Source organism: Perna viridis, chromosome 4 (genome assembly GCF_037379345.1).
Source record: "Perna viridis isolate PV_CMFRI_1.1 ecotype Kerala chromosome 4, ASM3737934v1, whole genome shotgun sequence".
Classification (NCBI taxonomy): Eukaryota; Metazoa; Mollusca; class Bivalvia; order Mytilida; family Mytilidae; genus Perna; species Perna viridis.
In genome coordinates, this window is record NC_142448.1 from 5822723 (window position 1) to 5847651 (window position 24929).

General features: G+C 31.7%; 1 protein-coding gene across 1 annotated transcript; it reads right to left on the reverse strand.

Annotated features, from left to right (window-relative positions):
- Positions 1 to 690: 690 nt before the first annotated feature.
- Positions 691 to 24738, reverse strand: LOC148618627 (polycomb protein suz12-like). Its single transcript, XM_088577710.1, has 15 exons — positions 24580 to 24738; positions 22375 to 22421; positions 19173 to 19237; positions 18706 to 18777; positions 17943 to 17995; positions 17577 to 17641; positions 14556 to 14769; positions 12325 to 12515; positions 10875 to 11019; positions 9467 to 9666; positions 8921 to 9078; positions 8448 to 8537; positions 6743 to 6842; positions 3636 to 3715; positions 691 to 2066 (listed from the first exon to the last, which is right to left on the reverse strand). Exons 1-15 carry the CDS (start codon positions 24686 to 24688, stop codon positions 1874 to 1876), a joined length of 1782 nt encoding a protein of 593 aa, XP_088433836.1. The 5' UTR covers positions 24689 to 24738; the 3' UTR covers positions 691 to 1873.
- Positions 24739 to 24929: the final 191 nt, after the last annotated feature.

A 24929-nucleotide genomic window follows, 5' to 3' on the forward strand; every position in this document is an offset into this window, starting at 1 on the left:
TTAAAGGAAATTTAATAGGAAGGTTAGGCATCCTGTGAAGTATTGTTGGAGGACTCCTAAGGGAGATAATTCAATTTAAGGATTTTTACACGTTAAAACATCATTAGTACAACTTCTTAGGGATTTTGATGAAATTTCATGGAAATGTTGTGCATCACATGCATATATATACATGAAGAAATATCATCATTGTTAGACGGTAAGTCCAGCATTTAAAGGACAGATGAGGACTGGTTGGCTCAGAGTCAGAATAATGTGTGCGAGTGTGGTGGCATGCCTATCTGGAGGCTGTTGCTTCTGTGAGGTAACACAATGAAGACCTGGCTAAGCCTGTCAAACTAAAAAAAACATTTCTGTTCCATTGTCAATCATTCTCATCCAGAAATGCTGAACTATCTTCCACATGATGTTTGTAAACCATAAACAATCTTGGCCTTGTTAAAGGGTAAATTAGTGTTAACAGCTCATTTGATCAAACTGAAATGGCTTTCTTTACTTGAATATTGTGTGTTGTTTCTTTTTTGTTAGGTGATATGATACACAGGATCTGTATTGATAGTAATGATTGGTCCAAAAACAACTTTCTACTGAAAACCAAATTTGACTAAATCTGATGATTTGTAACTTTAACCCACATTCTAAGCTATTACATAGTAAAATATTGCCCAAATAAATCTCTACAATAGCATGTAAAAGCCAAATTTTTAATTCATAACAAGCATACTTATGAACACATCAATACATTATCACATTATACAATATCTCAATCGCATTTATATCACAAAATTTACAATGGAGAAAATTTCAATGAATACATGAACATACAAGGTTCAAAGGAAATCATGAGAAATTAATTTGTTTTTATTTATCTTCAAATGACTTATTAAAACGAATCCTTTAATCCTCCCAAACCCCAATTTACAAAAGTTAATTTTAAACAAAAATTGACTTCAAATGATACTTGATGATTACAAATACATCACATCATCAGAACTGATGTGTTGTTCAACCATTCATGGCACATGCACACACTTTAAGTTAAGTGCCTAGGGCAAATATATATACAAAAATATAAAATGAACTGGTCCTTTACTTATCTCCTGATGAACTTATTGAGCATTCATCTGTCCTGAGTTGGTAAGATGGTTGATCTCAAATGATACATGAAGTTGTTACAAGAATAATAATAAATGTATATCAAAATCTTTCAATAAATGTTTCGCCTCTTCAAGCCCAGTCTCCATTACATTCTTTACTTCAAAGATTTAGTTATGATTTGTAAAGGAGGATCATGACTTATGACAAAGAAAGTTTACAATGACACCTATTCCAATAAGTTCAAATTTAAAAGAAAAAAAATGCCTGAGTTGGTGGTAATAAACACAAATATATACCATAAAAAAATGATACTTACTGAAAGCCTACAAAAGCCTTTCATTTATCTTACATTCGATGATAATTGGACTAAGAAAGGATTTCACAAACAACTTAGTTTCTTCAAAGTTAAAAGAAAATGCTACTGCTTTACAATATATATTTCACTCTATCAAAATTTTGATTCAATTTTTCTATTCATATTTGGTACATTTTGAAGCAATCTAAATTCAACTTATTAGTATTGCTGCTACAAATCCTACTGAAAACTGTTTATTGTTGTACTGATGTAAAGATCTACGAATAGCTTACTTATTCCACGTGTGTTTACAACAGAGACTTGAGAGCACGTTTTTCGAAAACAGTGCAAACTTTAGTTAATACACAACATTTAAAATGCAGGTTTCATAAATATATATATATCAGGTACAAAGATTTGGTGTATTATCAACAGGACTTTCCATAAGGTACACAGTAATGTTTCATATCAAAATGTTTATCATGATAAGCCTTTCAGTTGTTCTAACTGAAGTAAGGCCCTCTGTACTTCCTCTGGTCTGATTAAACTGAAGTCAAACAGGTTCACCATGTGTAATATAAAGTTCTTGTATAATTTTTTTTCTATTACCACTTTACCATGAGTGTTGATGAAATCTATACATGCTGCTCCTATCTGACAGTCTCCAATATAACTAGAAAATAAACCATAATTAATATGAGGAACCCTTTCAATCGTATAAAAATTTCTTATCACCTCCATGATTTTTTAATACTTTTTAATTATGATGTAATTTTAAAAAAAATAAAATTATGAAGCAATAAAATGCTTCACAGAGCTCAGCTTGATACTACTGCAGAGGCTGAACACTGAAAGTTTGAGACAAGTGTGTACACACCATTAAAGCTTAATCAGCTCTGAATCTTGTTTTCAATTAAATAGTTGAAATAGCCAGAATCACAGTGGCCCCTTTTAGTTCCTTTATTCAATCAATAAGGACAATCCCCAAAATCAATCCCAGCCTTCCACTGAGGGTAAGGCACCTCTGGTACAACTTCATAGAGATCCTTCCACTTTCACTCAAGTTATTAGCTGTACACCCAGGAGAATGCCTGTTTCTGACTGCTTATTCCCTCTCAGTTCAAGTCATAACATCCCACCCAAATCAACCCCAGTGATCCTTTGGCAGTATGGCATTTCAATGAGATCCATTCACATTTATTCAAGTAACTGTCCCGACATCATGAAAAAGCTTGTTTTTTACCCCTTTTCCCTGAACTGTTTGAATCACAATACATAAAAATCAATCAACAGTTAGTATTCAGACATAGTGTAAATGCTGTTTTTTTTCCCTAATTCCTAACTGGTTCAAGTCACAACCCCCAAAATCAATCCTAGCCTTTTTTTGTGGTATGACATCTTGTGGGTCAATTTCAAAAAAGTCTATTCACAATTACTTGTTATTATCCAGACATCATGACATTGCTTATTTCTTGTCCCTAATCAGAAATGCAAACAATTTTATTTTTCTGTCAGACATGGAGTAGCAAGTTCTACCAATATCAATTTTTGCCAGACCTTTATTTTCATCCAAAAAAAAAAAAATTAAATTTAATGCTTAGGAACAAATGCTTACTGCAGACCCCCTGTATTATTTTGTCATAATAAAGTCAGAATTGACCAACTGATGATTATCATACAGCTTGAAGTCCAATAATGAAATACTTAACACTTTTTACTGATTTGATCGGCCATGACATATTTCCCGACCTTTTAGAATACAAACTATACCTCCTTCCTGAAAAGCAAGTTTATTGTACCAGATAGGATTGGTTGAAATGGACATGTTATAAGATGACTAGATTATCAAAATAATTGTTCCTGATTTTAGTATAAAGCTAAGGAAACAGGAAAGTTAACTGCAATAAAGTTAATTATGATATTTTCTAAACAAAATATATATTCAGGACCAACAAAGATTTAAGACTCAAGCAGACCAAAATATTGCTGGCCATCAGTTATCATCCAGACATGAAGTGTCTATGAAGAACGACAGCATGATACCATAATACAACCACATATTTTTTTTCGTGGTTGTTTAAAAACAAAATATAGATAAATCAGGAAAAAAAAAACACTCATTCTGTCCAGCAGTTTCAGAAAATTAGACTTCTTAAAAGGTTTATGACACTGACATACACAGAGTGATTACAATAGCTCATTGGACCGGTCATCTAATGAGCCAAAAAATGTTTATACTAACTTGTGTTTCATCGCATGTAAATTCCATAATTTCATCAGTTCTTTTTCTCCTTCATTTACATCAGTAAATTCATCTATCATCTGAAAAGAGACATTTTCATTATGTTATAACCCAGTAGAATGACAAATGAACAGATAAGATAAAGCAGGTGATTAGTCCCCTTTTTTAAGCTTGAATGTCCAATTCTTTTGAAACAAAACAAGAGGCTCCAAGGAGCATGAGTGGCTGACTTGGTTAAATTTTTGCCTTTCAAGGACAAAAAACTGTCTCAAGGAGTTTTCTGACAATTCTGACTCCATGAAGACTTTGGTAGGACTTATCATAAGGATCATTTCATCAACTGAAAGTTTCATTCTATCGATAATAATTTTCAAGATAATGAAAAGTTTGGTTCTAATAGGTATGGTAGTTTCAGAGGAGATTTTTTTTTTTTTAAAGAAATAACATTAAAAATAGGCATAAAATGTCAAACAAGAGGCTACAAGGAGCCTAAATTACTCACCTTGTTAAATTATATTCTTTCAAGGACAATAAATTTAACAATGAGTTGTCCAACAATTTTGACTCAAGAAGACTATGGTAGGACTTATCATAAGGATCATTTCAGCAATTGAAAGTTTCCTTCTATCTTTAATGGTTATCGAGATATTGGCTGAAAACTGCAAAAAAAAAGAAAAAAAAAGGGGTCTTCATCTTTCAAGGGCAATAACTCTTACAAAAAGTCGTCTTTGATCCCTGGAGACTTCAGTAGGCCTTTGATAATGATCATTTCAGCCATTGAAAGAATTTGGCTAAACCTAATGGTTTTTGGAGATATAATAAGCGAAAAACTACTGTCTGACCCACATGTTCTATTTTTAGTAAAGGTAGCCATGTTTTTTGACGGATCAAAAATCCCCAAATATTCTATGAAGGATACCCCAAGGAACATTCTAACTAAGTTTGGTTCCAATTAGTCGAGAAGCATCAGAGGAGAAGATTTTTGAAAGAAATAACATTGAAAATAGTAAAAAAATGTAAAAAAGGGCAATAACTCCAACATGGTTCAACAGATTAAAATGAAAAATTGACCGCAGATAGATCTCATCAAGCCAAACACTTTTACCCATATCAGAATTTGGTTAAACCTATCGGTTTTGGAGATATATGCATAAACTACTGTCTGACCCCTATGTTCTATTTTTAGTAATAGCAGCCATTTTTTTTCAATGGAGGATCTCTCTGTCCTAAGTCTAATATTAAAATAAATAGGGATCTTCCTCTACTGGCTCTAGTGGTACTTGATGTGTTAAATTCTGTCTGAATCGGTCAAAGCAAACTAGAGTTATTGTATGACAAAGAAAGAGCTGATGGACAGTCAGACTGACAAGGTGATGTGTGCTGTCTGCAAGTCAGCAGGACCCTTATTTCATTCAAATTATATCAATTGATTATTGTTTGACAAAACAAATTTGCAAACCAAGATTTCTTTCTTATGAAGGGATGGAATACTCCTAGAACACTAGGGCCACATTGCTATATCAGGATACCTTAATAATACAGATAATAAGTATTTCAAACCAGAATACTCTTCAATATCAAAATGAAATACATTAGACATGTAAAAATCCTTTTTCTTTTATTTAAAAAAAATTATTTTGAAAATATAGAACATTCAGTCAATATATAGGAAATTAGGATAAATATAGGAAATATAGAAATATAGGACCACTTGACACCCTTTCACCAGTCTGTAGTTGTACTCTTGACAACCCTTTCACCATAAAAAGCTAAATTTGAAATGTGATGACAACTAGACCAGCTTCACTGTTGGAAACCTAAGTAATAATGACACTTTTATTGCCTTTGCCTTGTCATACTGAGTATATCCCCACTCATTCCATATAGTAAAAAATAGCAAAGTTCCCCAAAGGAGGGAGTTATTATTGGATAGTAACAAAAATCAATTGTATACATGAAGCAGCATACCAAATTTGAAAATAATCCATTCTTTGAAATCAGAGATAATTGCAATGAAATTTGGACTAATAAAGGATACCACCTGCACCTTTATTACAACTGGGTATGACATATATGCACACTTATACATTCTTGAATTTCTATTTAATCTCAAAGCTTTTCCATAATTCCAAACCTTATTCAATCAGTCATATTCAGAATGTGTACCTCACTTAAGTCCATGGCAATGTGGAAATTAAACTACAACACTAAGTTCGTTAAGTTTGAAAACCAAAAGACAACATTTGATATCACCCCCAAACTTTCTCATGAAAATCCATTAAGCAGTTGAGGAGGAGTTGTAAATACAAAATGGGTACACCTCACCATCCGAGTTAATGAATAAGTCCATGTTACACTAATATAAACCCCAAAGCCATACCGATTGAAATTCCAAATAGCTGGTGCATTACCTAATTAACATTCCCTGAAATATCTATCAAAACCAATCAAATCATTTAGAAGGATTTGTATATACAAAATGGGTACCCCTATTGTCATGTTTAGTTAATGGCAGAGTCCATGTAAGGATAATGGAAATCACTTTATAGTGGTGAATAATAAATATATTTAAGTACAGTCAATCGCGGAAGAATTTTCCCGTTTTATTTGAATACGGTTGAATTATGAGTGATTAGTCTAACAAGGTATAAAAGCAGTGCGCATGATTTTAAACGTATTGAGTAGGCCGGTGACCAAGTACACGTTGTACCAAGAAGCCATTACTGAAGTTATGTTTCTTTTGATAGTATATTTGTATTATGATTATGTATTTAGTGGTCCTTTTCTGTCCCTTACGATTGTTTTTTCTTTTGTAGACTGTTACCTGCAGTTTGGGCATGAACTGTTTATATATCTTGATACATAATAAAATTTAATAAAATTGGTCACTGTGCCTGATGGAACCTACATAGTATTTGTTTATTTATTAGTATTTAAGGCATATATAGTTCACTTCTGGAAAATTACTAGCATGGAGTACTTAAATATTTCATTAACGTTTAAACGAAGTTTATTAGATAATAAAGATAAAAAGGTGGAAGCTTCTATAAATTACATTTTTTTATTAGGCAAAACTAATTGCAAGAAAATGAGGGAACAGTACTTACATTAACAGTTTTTTGTCTTAACCACTGAGGATCAATTTCATCCTCTAAATCTATCTCCCAAGGTTTGACTGGCTGACATGTACCAAGATGATAGTACAATCTGAAAAGGAAATAAGAACTATAATACATGTTCTTAATAAGAAATTGCACAGTATTTATAAAATACAACTGATAAATTGAAAGTTACATATTTCAACTAAAACAACTGAGAGCAAGTCTCATTAAGTTGACATCTCCTGCTCCCCAGTTCAATTACATAACAGGATCTTCCTATAAACAAAAACCAAAACATTCACATCAAAATCTGAAATAGGAGGTGCACATTTTTAATATATTTGTATTTAGTAAATATTCTGCGAAAGTTGAATTCAATCTCATTCAGTGTTTAGGAGAAGCAATGGATGTGAGATAATGGATAGGGTACCGTACGATTATGAATGACAGAACAGATGGAACTATAAACAGTAGGACAGACATATCTATGTACCCCCTATATCTTGAAAGTGCCAAATTGTTCTAGGGTTCTTTATCATTTAAGACACAGAATTTACTGAAGGACACAGTATGTTGCAGAAGACAACAAACTTGTTATTGGAGCCATATATTATATATTACCTTTTATGACCCTGTGTAAAGTTATTGTAGCCATTATATTATATATTACCTATTATGACCCTGTGTAAAGTTATTGTAGTCTTTATATCATATTTGACCTATTATGACCCTGTGTAAAGTTATTGTAGGTATTCTATTAGATATTACCTATTATGACCCTGTGTAAAGTTATTGTAGCCTTTATATTATATATTACCTTTTATGACCCTGTGTAAAGTTATTGTAGCCATTATATTATATATTACCTACTATGACCCTGTGTAAAGTTATTGTAGCCATTATATTATATATTACCTATTACGACCCTGTGTAAAGTTATTGTAGTCTTTATATCATATTTGACCTATTATGACCCTGTGTAAAGTTATTGTAGCCATTATATTATATATTACCTACTATGACCCTGTGTAAAGTTATTGTAGCCATTATATTATATATTACCTATTACAACCCTGTGTAAAGTTATTGTAGTCTTTATATCATATTTGACCTATTGTGACCCTGTGTAAAGTTATTGTAGGTATTCTATTAGATATTACCTATTATGACCCTGTGTAAAGTTATTGTAGCCTTTATATCATATTTGACCTATTATGACCCTGTGTTAAGTTATTGTAGGTATATTATATATTACCTATTATGTGTAAAGTTTTTGTAGCCATATATCATATATTACCTATTATGATCCTGTGTAAAGTTATTGTAGTCATTTTGTTATATATTACCTATTATGTCTAAAGTTAGTGTAGCCATTTTATGACCCTGTGTAAAGTTATTGTAGCCATTTTATCATATATTACCTATTATAACACTGTGTAAAGTTATTGTAGGTATTACATTATATATTACCTATTATGACCCTGTGTAACGTTATTGTAGCCATATATCATAAATTACCTATTATGACCCTGTGTAGTTGTTGTAGTCATTTTATTATATATTACTTATTATGACCCTGTGTAAAGTTATTGTAGTCTTTATATCATATTTGACTTATTATGACCCTGTGTAAAGTTATTGTAGCCATATATTATATATTACTTATTATGACCCTGTGTAAATTTATTGTAGCCATTATATTATATATTACCTATTATGACCCTGTGTAAACTGTCTGTTGATTTGATTCTCACTTTCTGGTTCCATAAATTCTGATAATATTTGATGAGGTCTCTTTGGCCTGAAACAAGTTTTTGTCATAGTAAGTGTACAAAGCAAATATATCTAAGACATGTTAAAAATAATATAAATCTTTTTATTAAAAAAATAACTTCCAAAGGAATTCTGAGACCAATGGTAAAGTAACATATCTCTATTTTTCATAGTAATTACCTGAATGACATATCTTAACTATTTGTGACTGGTCAAGAAGTTCAAGGTTCAGGACTATCAATTTCTAATCTATGACCTTTAACCCTTCATGTCACTTTATAGAGGACTTATGCTTTCCTCCAATGGACCATTGATTTGAAACTTGAAAAAGACCAGGACTTTCTCCTCTTGAAAGTGAATCTGAACCCATGTGGTCATGTTTACAGTTACATTACGTTTTTTTTTAATTACCTGTAAACTATAATATTAGTGACTGGTGTCCTGCGAACTGGACCTCTTCTACAGAAAGCATAGCCAACATGACTATGTAAATCCTGAGGGTTACCGACATATGAGCCATCATACTGGTCATTAATGGAAACATCTATTCTGGCACCTTTTGGATGGACCTGTCATTCATATACAAGGTAAAGTTAACCCTTGGACAAGAAACTCTTCACTAAATAATTATAAACATCTCACAAAGTTTTATGACTGTTTCATTATGATTTAAAATAACCAAGTATGACTTCACAATTTCCACTATCTCTGACTTCAACATTTTCATCTATGGAGTGAAAGTGTTTTTAAGGTAACACCATGAAAAGTAAACCATAAGATATGGTTCCTTCATGGTACACATGTGTAAGTTTCACAATAACATACCAATAAGGAATTTTATTTTTTATGACATCATTGAAGTATTTATATTTTTATGCCACTTACTTGCGATCATTTTTTGTAAGATTTAACAGCCATAGAATGCAATTTCATTAATTTGTACTGGTAGCAACTTACAACATAAATGAAATTAAACCTAGCATGACACAATCGTAGATGCTTGAGAAGGCTGTAAAGCTGGACACAGTTGAGAGAACACCATGGACATCTCATGTCATCACGGGGATCTGTCTGCTGCCTTGTATTATTGTTGTATAAAAACTGATAATAAATCCGCTGAGATTTCTTGGGTGTGGTCTCTTTAATCTCATTGCTACCTACAATAAAGTTATATAGAAGATAATTCAGTGAAATGATATTCTTAAATAAATATCTAAATACTCCTGAAAACAGAATTTTAGTCTGTGCCCAGCAACAAAATTTAACAACTTTATATATATTCAGCTATGTGCAATAGCTTGGTGATTATGTAATATATATTAGTTGGTTATATACTGTGTTATATCAATTTCTTACATACAACTAGATTAACTGTAAGCTAAGCTCACCAGAGCCAGACTTGATGAAAAAGTAATGTGCACTTCAAAAATTAGTAACTTGAGATAAAAAATAGTAAGCTTCTATTCTTGCACACAAAAAGATGATTTTATAGACAGAAACCACCCATATTGCGGAAAAATATCAAGAAAATGAATCTAAATATACTTTTATTTAAGTTGGCAGGAGCATCATTATTTTCTTAACAAGTGTACACATAGTTTCCTTTCATGTTTTCAAACTAGAAATGACCATTGGTACAACAGTTACAGAGTTGTATATAAAAGATGGAACTGGACCAAACAAAATTTGTAAATGGGAAAATCTCCTTGCCAAATCATAAAGGTGTAAGATGGCCTTATGCCAAAATTATAAGGGTAGCAAACTTTTGAGTTCCCCACCTCCAGTATCCATAAGGTCAAAATATAATTCATACGTCTTTGAACAGAAATTGATGTTGCTTCAATCTGAAATCAAAGCCCTGGATATTGCATGTCTATAGGGTGAATAAAACTTAACAGCCTTTAAAGCCTGAATTATCACTTGGAAATTTAAGATATGAGTGTCTAATTTCCAAATAAAACAGAAATTTTCTAAAACCCTCAATAAATCATATTAGTTTAAATATGATAGTAATTGTTGTAGTCTTTATATAGTTCAAAACAGAATTAATTTTACTCTTCCTTCCTTGCCACATCAAGCAGCGAGTCCTGTATGGTATTGATTTCCTGAGTAACAGTGACTGGGATTAAAATATTGAGAATAGACCATTTTTATTGATACATTTGTATTTGGAAATTTAATATGGCTCATGAAACCTTCTAATCTCTAACATAGAATGAAGTACATGTATGTTCTTTACCTCAGTTGGATGTGGTATTGATTACCTGGTTATTACAATGCTTACCAGTTTGTAGGCTGTAGATGTTGATGAATGATTACTGGAGTTCATATTTTTTTTTCATGAGTTAAGTGACATATTGATTACCTGAGTCGGGTGTAGGTATATGACTGGAATACTGTTCAGTAAATGGAATGGGAATCCCTGAGTCTTGATCATCAGACTTGTCTGTCCAGCGTATGTGAAATTCTAATGTTGCACATTTATTAAATACCTCAAATGGCTGCAATGACTACAAAGAGACAATTGAAAAATGTTCGGATGATTACCATTGAGAATGTATTGGTAGTGGTATCAACCTATCGATTAAACAGAAGCAGATATTAAGTCACATCTTTCACTTGACTACAAACCTTTCTGTAGACTTAATTAAGGTAGGTGAAGTTTCGTTTAACATGAAGTTGCACACATTCTGCTATGCATACCCCCACACATGCAGGAAGTTGTTAAAAGAGAGCAGCCAAAATTGCTTACAACAAATGCTCCATCTATATGAAGCCACACACCAAATTTTAAATCAATCTATCCATTGGGAGCTAAATATTTTGTGAAAATTTTTTTCTGTCATCCCATGTGATGTGAGTGAACATAATTGCGTCAAAAATTAGGATGGATGGACAAGGTGATACCAACATACCACTCACTTACTCACTTTAGTGGGATATAATAAAGATATACAGATTAATCTGGTCCTATTCTAAAGCAAACATGTACAAGAATTCATGCTTAAATTAAAACCTTCTAAATTTTGTACATAATATACAGCATACCAGGTGGAGAAAAATATTGTAGGGATGTTTCAAGATCTGTTATTAACAAGGAACAAAGAGTAAAAAATGAAGTCTAACTAGATATTGCTCACATGAAACCTGACATAAAAAAATCAACAACTAAAGTGGAAAGAATCATAACAGTAAAACCCTGAACTAATAAACTCTGCTTATAGTGGATTTTCATCACAATTAAACCTTGACTTGGATAATCTCCCTTTACAGCCTTTGGAAAATAATCATCTTCTTTCATGTATACCTATAAACTATGCCACACTTTCTACATCAAAATCCAAGGAGTAGTTTAAGACGAGATGTGCTAACATGGTTTTAACATATTAAACCCTCAAGTGGGATTATATATCTTTGCAGATACCTGATAATATTTATGCACATCTATATTTGATGTATATATTAAACTCCTTATAAAATTTCATCAAAATCTACTACTTATCAGTAACACTAACAAAATATATGAATAGATGAATGGGTGGATGGAAAGGGGACAAACAGACAGGGTAATTCCTGTGTACCCTAAACCCCCCCCCCCCACAAAATTTGTTTGTGGGGATATATTCAGTGATGTGTGATTTTAGAAGGATAATGATTTTACATCAAATCAAATAATTTCCTGAAGTTTTTTTTCTCTTTACATACAATGTATTTTACTTTTTCTATAGAAGCAGAAATATATATTAAATCATCTAATTAAATGCATACATTTATTACTATTGGCAACAACTGTCTATACAATAATGATATCTTACTTTACCATCCATGACAGATTCCCATGAAGCTTCTTTTTCTGTTACTGGTTTGAATGGATGTAATACCACTTCATACATCCCATCCATTAACTGACAACGTCTGTGACGATCATAAATAACAAGCTCTGATTCAAATTTGTCAACTTCAATCTCATACCCATTCTTTTGTTTCTTTATGGGTGGAGGATCATCTGTAAGTATATTTAGACTAATTAACAAACATGTACTTTTAAACATGTACATGTAAACATAAAAAAAATATTTATTTATTTTTTTACATCTTTTCATGTATAAGTGTTTTTCTAATGGAATGTTCTAGAAGTTGTATATAGTGTTTCACCGCAGAACTTAAAAGGGAGATACAAACATACAAATGTACAACATGTCTAACCACCATGATTTTTTTCATATAAATCTATGGGTTTAGGAGGATCCTTCAATCAACAAAAATTTCTTCCTTCTTATTCATCAACATTTGAAGCCTTATCTTCTTATTAATTATCTTCAGCTTCTAAACTTTTAAGGAAAAATTGTGCTTACAAGATATGAAGATGTATGGACCAACAAACCAACACACAGACACACAGGTGATTTCTATATACTGTGAAAGTACTATTATTTGTTGGGTACCAATTTTCATGGTTTTCAAGGGTAGGCCAAACACCGAAATTTGGTTACCTTTGAAAAGGAGACTTCTATTGATGTGTACACTGAAAACCTCAAAACAACCAATTCAAGAATCCACGAACTTGTGTTTCTTGCCTGATCGAGGAAAATTGGTATCCAAGAATTAAAGTACTTTCACAGTACTCCAATATCTTGGTAAATAGACGGTAAAATAGCATTTCTTAAATTTGTGTCAATTTGGTTCTTTTAACAAGTAATTGTGTGTATGAATGGAACCCATATTCATGCACATACTTCTATGGTTATCTCCCTTGTCACAATTTGGTGATTAATGTTAATCAGGTCATTATCATTTCTTGTGACTTATGTCATTTTTTCTCTGGGTTAACAGGGCAGCATGAAAGGATAATTATCACAAGGAACCAGAGAAGTGTGCGCTACATTATCACAAGTAACCAGAGAAGTGTGGGCAACATTATCATAAGAAAACAGAGAAGTGTGCACTACATTACAACAAGGAACCAAAGAAGTGTGCTCTACATTACAACAAGGAATCAAAGAAGTGTGCTCTACATTATAACAAGGAACCAAAGAAGTGAGCTCTACATTATAACAAGGAACCAAAGAATTATTGGATTATTTATGTGATACAAACTATGTTATTCAAAAACCTTAACATTAAAAATATTTCTTTGGAATCTTAATCTTAAATCAAGAAAATATTTTATCCTTTGTCAAATGATACAGGGAATCTCTGTACATATAGACAATTCGAACATATTTAATGTTTAGGTCAAAAACATTGCTGGTTTATATAGTTCTTTTATGTATTAATACAAATTGAAACTGGGAGATACAAAAGGATTTTGAATAGAAGATAGAACATGTCTTAGTATTAAAAATGATTAATGTGTTATTAGAATAACCATTATAAGCAGATTTACATAAATGAAATTTTTATTTAGGCCTGCCTTTAATAAAATGTTAGTAATGATAATGTGCAATTTATACTGTCAAAATCTGCACAAAGTTTTATCAAAATAAAGAAGTGTTTTATATAGTTTGATGTATAAGTGTATAATAGGTAATAAAGTATTTATATTGTCTCATTCAATTATGGTTTATTCTGATTTTTATATTGATTTCTGTTTTCATGAGAAATGAAGTCTGTCATAAAACAAATGCCAATTATGACTGGGTATTTGTCTAATTCTAACTGTGTTTTAACTATGAAGACAAATTTGTGACTCTTAAATAAGAAAACAGTAAAATGTGTCTACACCAGCCTCTTTATATCATTTATAATGTATTATGAACCTTATTAAACCAAAAATCTGAATAAACAAATCCAATGTCAAAGTTTCATTACTTTGGAATAGCCTGATAAGCCTGACCAATTATTGACTGACCCATTTATGAAACTTGGAATGTTACTTTTTATAATTATGGATGAGCTAGCAAAGGTTGGGTCAAAACTAAAAAGATTAGGAAAAGATCTGTAATCATTGAAATGTGCAAATCTCCCCTCCTCAGAATTTTTCATCACAGGTATCATAACAAACATGTCTTAAAAAAATATTTTGTCAGTAAAGAATAATACTAACCTTCATCAGATAAATGTCCATTACTAATACCATTCATCATGTTGGGAAGTAGTTTGACACTGAGAAGCAATGTAAAGGAATGTCCATTGTGTTGTGCAAAATGACTTTGAGGTACTGATATGGTGGACGTCTTAGACAATGATTCATCTGGTGCAGGATTGACTGGAATGGTCAGTCTACCCAAACTAGTTTGCTGTACTGTTGATGACACATCCTATAATGCACAAAATATACAGTTGAAACTATACATGAATCCACACATCAATTTGCTCTGAATGACCACAGATTTGTCTCCAGAAAACCTCTTGATGTCAGTAAACAATGTGATTTTAAAATGGAGTGTAGTTAGTCTAAAGTTGAAGATTTAAGCATGAAAACAACGGAAAAATGTATTATTTTCTTCAATAGGGTGAACAAGTGAAAATACATCTATCAGTAAGCTCAAGTCCAATTTACAATTGGCCAAAAAATTTCTCACTAAAATGACAAGGACATTTCTATTTTAGTCATGTAAGATTTCCTTATCTCACTCTCTGAAACCTTTATGATGCTTAGTAAATGCAAAGGAATTCTGGCATGTGGAACATTCTAAATTGTCATACTAATTACAATAGTATTCTTTTAAGTGAGAAAAAAATATAACACCATTAGATAATGCAAGACTAGGATATCTCTGCCACCCTCATGCAAGATTTAAATGTTTTCTTACTCGGCAGAGCCTATTTAAACAAGAGGCTCCCAGGAGCCAGAATCGCTCATCAGGTCAAATTTTTGCCTTTCAAGGACAATAACTCTGACAAAGGGTTGTGAGACAATTACGAATCAGAGAAGACTTTGGTAGGATTTAGCATAAGGATCATATCATCAATTAAAAGTATCTTTCTAAATAGTACAGTTTTCAAGATATTGGCTGAAAATTGCTAAAACATCATTTTTCACCTTTCAAGGACAATTACTCAAACAAGGAGTCATCCGACAACTTGGATCTCCACACACTTTTGTAGGACTTATTATGAACATTTCAGCAACTGAAAGTTTCTTTCTATATATAATAGTTTTCAAGATATGGGCTAAAAAACACCCAAACATTCTTCACCTTTCAAGGGCAATAACTCTAACAAGGAGTCATCCGACAACTTAGACCCAAGGCAGAATTTTGTAAGCCTTATAATGAAGATCATTTCAGCAATTGATACAATTTGGTTTAGGAGATATATGCAAAAAACTTCTGTCTGACCCCTTTGTTCTCTTTTTAGTATCCGCATCCATGCTTTTCAATGGATTGAAAATTCCCCATCAGTTCTATGCAGAAAACCCTAAAGAACATACATATCATGTTTTGTTCTGATTGGTCAAGTAATTTCGGAGAAGATTTTTTGAAAGAAACAATATTAAAAATAAAGAGAAAATGTTGAAAGAGGGCAACAGCTCCAACACGGCTTAACAGATTAAAACGAAAATTTGACCAGACAGATCTCATCTTGCTAAATACTTTAACCTGTGTCAGAAATTGGCTATGCCTAATGGTTTTGGAAATATATGTGAAAAACTTCTGTCTGACCTGTATGTTCTATTTTTAGTAACAGCAGCAATTTTTTTGACAGATAAAAAATCGCAAATCACTTCTATGCAGAATACCCTAAAGAACATTCATCCTACGTTTGGTTCGAATTGGTCAAGTAGTTTTAGAGGAGAAGAGCTTCGAAAAATTGTTAATGATGACGGATGATGATGGAAGCCAAGTGATGGCAATAGCTCACATGGCTTCTGGCTAGGCAAGCTAATCAAAGTGCTGATAGCACTAGCGGTTTTTGATTCTTGTGAAAATTGTAGCATAAACAAAATTTCAAAGTTATTATGATGTTAAAAAAATTGTGATCATACATTGCATTTTAAATACTATTAAGAATGGTCTTTTTTTTAATATGTATAAACTGAAAGTCAATCTATACTATTGGTGCAACTTCATACACATTTACAAATTTTGTTCCATTTCACCTTTTTCCCCAATTTTAAATTTATCCAAAAGTTAATGTGCACTGTAAATGCAAAAGCTATATTGACAGAGTATTTATCCTACACAACAATTATACTCAAATAAAACCAATATCAGCTTTAGAAAATAATTTCCCTAACACAAAATTTTCAAAAACTAGACACTTTATCAATTTGAATTTTCCCGCCAACTTTACTTGTTTGAAATCACTGCTCTTCACTTCCTGTTTATAAATGGTAAAATATTAATGATAGGACTGTTAATCAGAGTTATAAGTGTATTAAAATGAAAATATTTTTAACACATTTTATCCTTCCAGACACATTACTGCAAGAAATAAATTCCCTAAATGTATATTTATTATTAAATATCTTTTCAGGCCAAAAAGGAGGCCGTCAAATCTTGAGTTGATATGAAGACTAGATCTTAATTTTATTTGCATAAATAATAGAATATTTTTCAGCTGATAAATTGCAAGAAACATATATACTTGTCATAAAAGAGGTATTGAATGATATAAAAGGAATTACATTTGGACTATATTTTTGTGTAGTGTTCAGAAATAGTAGAGAAGTTCCAGTGATAGACCAGTAACATAAGGTATTTTGATCCTAAAGGATCAAAAACCCAAAAACTTGAAATCTTATCCTTCAATTCTCAGCCTTGTTAGATTCTTATATTTCAAACAATAGGTTTATTTGTTAGTTTATCTCTAAAACGCATCAATACATTACTACCTGACAAGTCACACCACTAGTTGTTCCTTCTCATTTTAATAATTTCAGATGGTCATCATTCATAACCAGAATAAGATAACACCAAAAGTTGTTGAAACTAAAAAAACTGTCAGTAATGCTCACTAAATTGATTCCCTAATCCCTTAATTAAAGAACATGCACCAAAATCAATGTAATAAAGATACAGTTACAATAAATTTTATTCAAAGATTAAGAAGGTATCGCCTTTATTCATCAAAGGGACTATTAAATGAAATGTTTTTTTTATAATCCTGAAAACAACCTTACCTTTCTCTTTTTATGAGAGATTTTAAGCAACTTTGCTTCAACCTGTGCTTCTTCACACTTCAAGGCTAAAAATATAATAGCAATTGACAAGGGTTTTGAACAGTTACAAATCTGCTTAATTGTGTTCCCAAAATGAAGTTTTAAGGGCATATTGTGTTAAAGACTTTTTATCATAGAACTATGATGCCATTATTTATGTGAGAAGTCAAAGCTTTTTCAACAATAAAGTTTTAGTTTTAAGATATTTTTTATGACCTGCTTGTTTTGAACAATATTCTCCAATTGATATTGTAAAATGACACTGTAAAACTACTAAGTTTCTATCATCAGTCATTCTATTCATTTCAAATCCAAAAAACAACCTACCACTTTGTGAGAAAAATCCATTAAAGGTTAGATTTAGGAACTGAGGTTTACATCTGAAATATAAAATAAGAACAATTTATGAGCAATGATCACAGGACAGAAAACTAAGCAATATTTTTTACCATGATAAATACAGGAATTATTTTATAATAACAAGTATCAGAATCTAAATTCATAACTGAAATATAGCAATACCAAGTTTATATTGTGAATTAGCATAATAGAATGTTGATTTTGAGTATCACAGATACTCCAGCATTCCAAAATTTAAAATTGGAAAAGGGCCATAACTCCTGAACTGTCAATGCTTGTATTCCATCATTAAAATTGACCTGTACTTCGACATAATCATTCAATTTTTAAAAGATTTAGATAGGTAGATCTACATTTAAAAATAGAAAACCAATGGACGATAATTTTATACACGGTCCAGCAGTAGTATAAAATACTAAGTGAAGACTAAATGGAAACAAGAATGAACATATTTATAAAGTTTCCCAAAATATGCAGCTCAAACAGATGTCAGGATCCCTAAATTTATGGCTTCCTCTCAAACAGATGTCAGGATCCCAAAATTTACCGCTTCCTCTCAAACAGATGTCAGGATCCCTAAATTTACAGTTTCTCCTCAAACAGATGTCAGGATCCCTAAATTTACAGTTTCCTCTCAAATGCTTTGTAGTCTCCAAATTAAAGGAAGAAAACACCTTTTTTGTCCATTCTGTAGAATTAATTTGTTGATAAAAGTAAAAAAGTTACTCACTTATCTGAACACAATGACTTAGTTAACTTCTGTTCCACTGTTGACAACAGTGAATTTATCTTGAAGCCCTTCCTGAAAAGAGATCATAGAGAACAACATTATCAGTTCATATCATATTTAATCAACTGTTTAAAAAAATTAAAACAAAGAATAAATGTTTGTACAATAATCCGAGATTTAAACAAAATAACTCAAAAATCACATTTAATTTCCATGAACTGTGGTTATAGATCCTTGCGTTACAGTTTATAGTGCAACATGTATTTAAAAATAATCATACATTGCATATGTACGTTGGAATATGTATTATCAGATATTATAGTGCTTGTTATAGCCAGCCATTACCAACTTTGACAAAAGTATAAATATCATTTTATTATTAATCTTAACACCTTAAGGTGCATTGAGGAAATACTTATTAAATATTTTCAGCAAATAAAATAAGAAAATAATGTTTGGTGTATTACCTTTTAGAATTGTCCACAGATCTTCTGTGCTTTAGATACAATAATGTTCTTGGTAAAAATATTGGCTGAAGTAAGCAGAAAAATTAATTATGAATTATATATTACAGTGAAAATTGTCTAAAGCAAACTCTGATAAAACCCAAATTCATTCTAGACCGAACATATTTCAAAGTCCTGTAGAATTTCCCATTCAAACTAGTTTTTTACCCGTCTGAACTGAATCCTGTCAATACTGAATTCTGAACTCTTACAGCATCCCCTATATCAATTAAAGAGGTAATATCAATCTGAAGCATCCTCTATATCAATTAAAAAGGTAATATCAATGTGAATAATCCGATCCATGCCAATCAAACAATAATCACTTTTCTATTTGATCTTTCAAACCTTTGAAGTGCAGGCATTTAATTCATTCTGGCCTTGCACTTAGGTGTATTAGGTGTATTAAGTTGTGGTCTGGTTGGAATGCCCTTAAGCTCAATTTTAAATTATGAGTAAAAGGTTTGGTATCAGAAATCGGAATTGACCTTTTTTTTATAAGCTGAATTGAAACATAAAAAGAATGACTAAACAGTATCAGAAAGAAGTCGCAAGATTGTCTTGAGAAACAAAACTTCTATCATAGAAACAGGTTTTCATCCACTGTGATACTGTGAAAGTACAATTTTTTGTGGGGTACCAATTTTCTTGGATTTCGTGGGTATGGTAAACTATGAAATTTGATTCCCAATTAAACAGATTATTTCATGAACTTGTGCTTTTCCCCTGAACCAAGAAAATTGATACACACGAATATACATGTACACCCCTTGAGTAGGAGGAGCTAAGTGATGACTGTATGTTGAGTTTCCCTCAATGAATTTTTCAAACAACTGCAGTGTTCTAGGATTCCTATTTCGTGTTACCCGGGGCAAGTGAAATTTGGGTCAAGGAAAGTTAGGTACATAGTTACACTTTCCCATGGCAAGCTGAAAACTTCATATGCTGTAAGGATTTGTTTTGTTAGAAAAGCAGTCATTGACTGTGGGAAAGTTGATTTTATATGGATTTTTCCAGAGAAAACCTCAATTTCTGAAAAATCCTAGAACACCAGACTCTGGCATTTTTTTTATGTCCACTACAATTCAACTTCTGAAGCTAAATGGAAATCTGAATTATTGAACCAGTACTGTGTTAAAAGTGAAACTTCTGAAACTAATGATAACTACAGGAATGAAGGTGAGAACACATGGCTCCTAAATGTTGGATATTGTTTTAAGCCAAGAACAATAATTTGAAAACTACACAGCCTGTGAGAAATTTTTCTCTAGCAAAAGATGAATGTTCCTTGAACGGCATTGGACAAATGATTTCGATGACAAAGTCATAATTTTGTAACAGAAACTTGTCAAATGCTAGACAAGCATTTAACTCTTCTTTGGAAAAAAGTACATGAACTTTAAATTTTAATAATAGACTGCTTAATCTATACTATAGGTACAAAGATCATGTATACTTGAATAATAATGTGCTTTAATTGATATAAGACTTTGATCTTTTTGATGGCCATAATTCATAATTAACAGTAATCAGTCCTGGATCCCTTTTTCTGGGTCAAAGTGACATTGTGGCGACTATTCGATACACTGTTCCGTCGGATCAAATTGATACAAATGAGATAAGGTAAACTTATAGAAGGGTCTGAAAACTTCCAAATGATGTTAGAATTGTCAAATTTGCGGTGCAAATTTTTGGTTGTTCCCTCCGCGGGACTTGAACTCATAACATAAGTTCTAACATAGTTGGGAATTTTCAGACTCTTCTATATAATATCATGCTCATCTTTTAATGATTCAAATATGCCAATGCCAGTTCTTATATACATAGATATATAGAAGGGTCTGAAAAATTCCAAACGATGTAAGAACTCAAATTTGAAAAGCAAATTTTTTGGTTGTTCCCACCGCCTGCACTAAGTCCAGCACCCTAGACCACTCGGCCAGCTAGGCTACATAAAATATAGGTTCCACTAGCCACGTCATTCCTCCTTGTAGGATTAATCTAGGGCTGTAACTTAATACTCGACGTATGGTAATAATGTACAGTTCATCTAGGTGTTATTATGTAGGATAGAGGATCAAATTACATGTAAAAATCCATGTCAAATGACCCGGCCAGCAAAAGCTGTATTTTTATATAGCATGCTGGCCAAGTGGTCTAGGGCGCTGGACTTCGAGTCCAGAAGAGGGAACAACCAAAAAATTTGCTTTGCAAATTTGACAGTTCTAACATTGTTGGGAATTTTTATATAGGTTTTGTACTTTAAAATTGACAGGAAGTTTTGTCAGCAATGGGTATTCCATCCATCCAATCAATTTTGTTGACACCTGGTCACAGTTCATTGGCCATAACCAATTTATAATTTAAGATAGTAAAAGGCAATTAGACCAGGTGACCCTAATTCACAAGTCATTTTATTACATTATTTGCAATTTGGTCAAAGGTAAAAACAATCATGGCCATGTGCATGTACATTCAGAAGCAAGATTTACCTTATAACAGAATATACTAAAACCACTAACAATGTTTTCTCCATCAGGAAGAGTCTAAAACCCTTGGAAATGCAAGAATTGATCATGAAAATGGATGCCATTTGTTTACACTTTTCTAATGGCCATGCTACTTTTTTGGCAGGAAAACTGGTAAACAAATAGAAAGAGGTTTCCCTGAATCTTAATAAGGAAATACTGTCCAGACTACTTGACCAAAGTTAAGTTTTTAGAAAACAAAAGGGGCAAACTATTGGACCACAGTACTTTCCAATAAATCTAATATCCTTTGAAAAAAAAAAGAGAATTTGATTGTTGAAAATTTATAAATAAAAAATCAAATTATATTTTTTCAGAAAAATCTAGAATACTGTTCAAAGATCAACATGTTTCCAAATCATTGACTATATGGATAGAGTATCATTAAGTCCTTAACAATAAAACATCAATTTGGTGACAAAAATTGACAGCAGGTGATTTTTGTAGCGACTGAATTTTGGAAGCCAGAGCAGCCCTCGATATATACAATGTAAGGGTAACTAGAATTTTTTTTACCCCAATTCATAAATTACTTTTTTTTGATATTCCTTAATTTTATTTTTGTCCCTGCATTTGTCAATTTAGAGCTTTATATGAACAAAGCATATACTTAATTGATCTTAAATAAATCTTACTGCTACTAAGTGTCTGTTACGTAGATATCTGTATATTTGTGTTGGCTCTGGAACAGAATGTATACAAAATATAAATATACACAGAAAAGGAAGCAATTACAATAAAATGCTTCATAAGGATGCAGCACGCTTTAACTACAAAGGTAGAAATGTAAATATTAATACACTATTTAAGCTTGATGCAGCCTCTAAACTTGTATTGCATCAGGATAAGAACTAGGTAAAAATTGAAAAGGCCCATACAGTTTAAAACCTCAATATTCAATTTCAACTTCCTTTTTATCAATATCAAAGGGACACTGATTTTTTTCCAGGATTTTGAAAGCTTCATTCACTTTAACATGAGAAAATGGGAACAAAATTTAATGATGTATTTTTATGTTTGTTTGTTTGTTTGTTAGGGTTTAAAGTCCGAGCAGCAATATTTCAGCTATAATCAGACAATGATGTATTTTTAAAAGTAGAATAGATATTTCAGTTACTAATATACTGCATCAAGAACTTAAATTGAACTTAATATACATTGTATATGAATAAAGCACTTAACCTTAAACAATTATAGGAACTCTCTGACCTTTAATTCAAAAAGAAACTCCCTAACCTTTAATCATCAAAAACTTCTACTTAATAAGGGACCATGCATATATTACATCCTTGACTTAATAAAATATTTCTCTAATATTGCCCAAAAAAATGCTCATTTGTGCAGTCTTTGTAGAAACATAAAAAATACATCTGGCACAGTGTAGATATAGATGTGAACTTTATTATAAGAAGCCTTAGCAAGCACATTATAACATTATAGTTTTGAAATATTAAATGGATTCAGATATTTTCAATAAGTTGCCTCCAATGATATTCTATTTTAGTGCAATTTCAACTGTTAACATAATTGTTAGTTATTACAATCAGACCAGGTTAATGACAAACGGTCTTTTCAAGATCGCAAATATTGCTGACATGTTCAACTACAAAATGTTGTGATACAGGGGAAGTGATCAAATACCCACACTCAGTTTACACTCAACCTTGATGTACACAAATGAATGGTAATGAACTTTTAATTTCATTTTGATGTGAGCAGAGATGCCCATTATTGACCTTCAACCGTGTGCATTTAATTCATGCATGAGTTGTCATTAGATTGAGATAGACTCCATATGTCTTGATTAATGTAATTGGTGAATAAGGTGATAGATTAAACAAACTTTTGACACCTGTTGAGAGTTGTAATTAAGTTTGGGTTATGAAATTGTCCTTTTGGCCACTTGAACCAATCTTGGGCTTATAACTCTCAATGTTTTTTGTACTTCAAAAATTTCAGATGAGGAAATGAGGCCAGATTTTTTTTTCATCATTCTGGAAAGCCTTTCATCAATAATGAAAACGACAAGCCCTTGAAAAATTTAGGTACATAATGGTGGCAATTTAAATTCTTTATTTTTTTTCTTGCTTGCAAAATTAACGGGAATAAAGTTGGTTTACAATATATTCAAAAAAATTAACTAACATCAAATGTCTATGGTTGATGACAACGGTAGTTTTGTACCTAGTCCAAATTTATCTGATCAAGGAACCTTCCTCTTCCTTGTTTGGATATTACACCTACCTAATTTTGTATGCTGATACTAAATTTGATCCAATAATTTCTTTTTATAAAAAGAAGTTTTGATCATATAACCAGAAACCCTGTTTAGTTAACATTTTGAACCATTTGAAATGGTGTGAGGAAAGCTTAGAGAAGGCCAGAATTTAATAAAATTTATATTAATTTAAGTGGAAACTTATGTCTGCTACTATTCTATTCCAAAATAAGCAGACGAGTACAATTCCTTTTGTTTGGTTGGTTTATTGAGTGACTTCGAAGGAAATTTTACATGTTATAACCCTATAGATTACATTGCTTTGCCATGTAACTGTACATAAGATTTGTTTAAAATCTAAAATTCAAGGGTCTGGGCACAGGGGTACGGGGAAGTTGGACTACCATCTTAAATACTTTCCACTTCTACTAGTATTACTGTCATAAAGGACTCCAGTTGATTTTTCTTTCCTCATCTTCTTGTTTGATCTTTAATTAATATTGTTATAATCTTATTTGTAGCATAATTTTGTGTCAGTTTAATCATATTTGAAAACAAAATTATATTGTCTTAGAAGTAATCATTTTACTTAATTATTGGCATTTTCCGATATATGTCGTACTTTCGAACGCTTGCAGAAACAATTCTCGGTCTGCTTGAGAAGCATCAGTCTGATTTTCTTCATCTCTTGGTGGATCTTTTTGTCTTTTCTTGGGTTTATTTTGTCGCATTGTCGAAGATGTTTCCCGCGACGGACAAAGCAAAAGATAAAGAACGAACGAACACGATAACGGTGACGAAACTAACAAAATCCGAAAATTATTTTTCACAGTGTATTTGATTACTTGGAAATTATTACATTTTTTATATTGTGTTATTTGCTTTATTACATACAAAAGTTACAAATAATTAACCAGAATGATATTTTTGACAAATATGAATACAATCATATTCCAATTATCTTCCCTTTAT

Coding starts and splice junctions, on each gene's coding strand:
- LOC148618627 (XM_088577710.1), bottom strand. CDS start 24,688: ATGCGACAAAATAAACCCAAGAAAAGACAAAAAGATCCACCAAGAGAT. Junction 12,516..14,555: donor TGGACATTTATCTGATGAAG/GTTAGTATTATT, acceptor ATATACTTACAG/ATGATCCTCCACCCATAAAG. Junction 9,667..10,874: donor TATACCTACACCCGACTCAG/GTAATCAATATG, acceptor ACTTTATTGTAG/GTAGCAATGAGATTAAAGAG.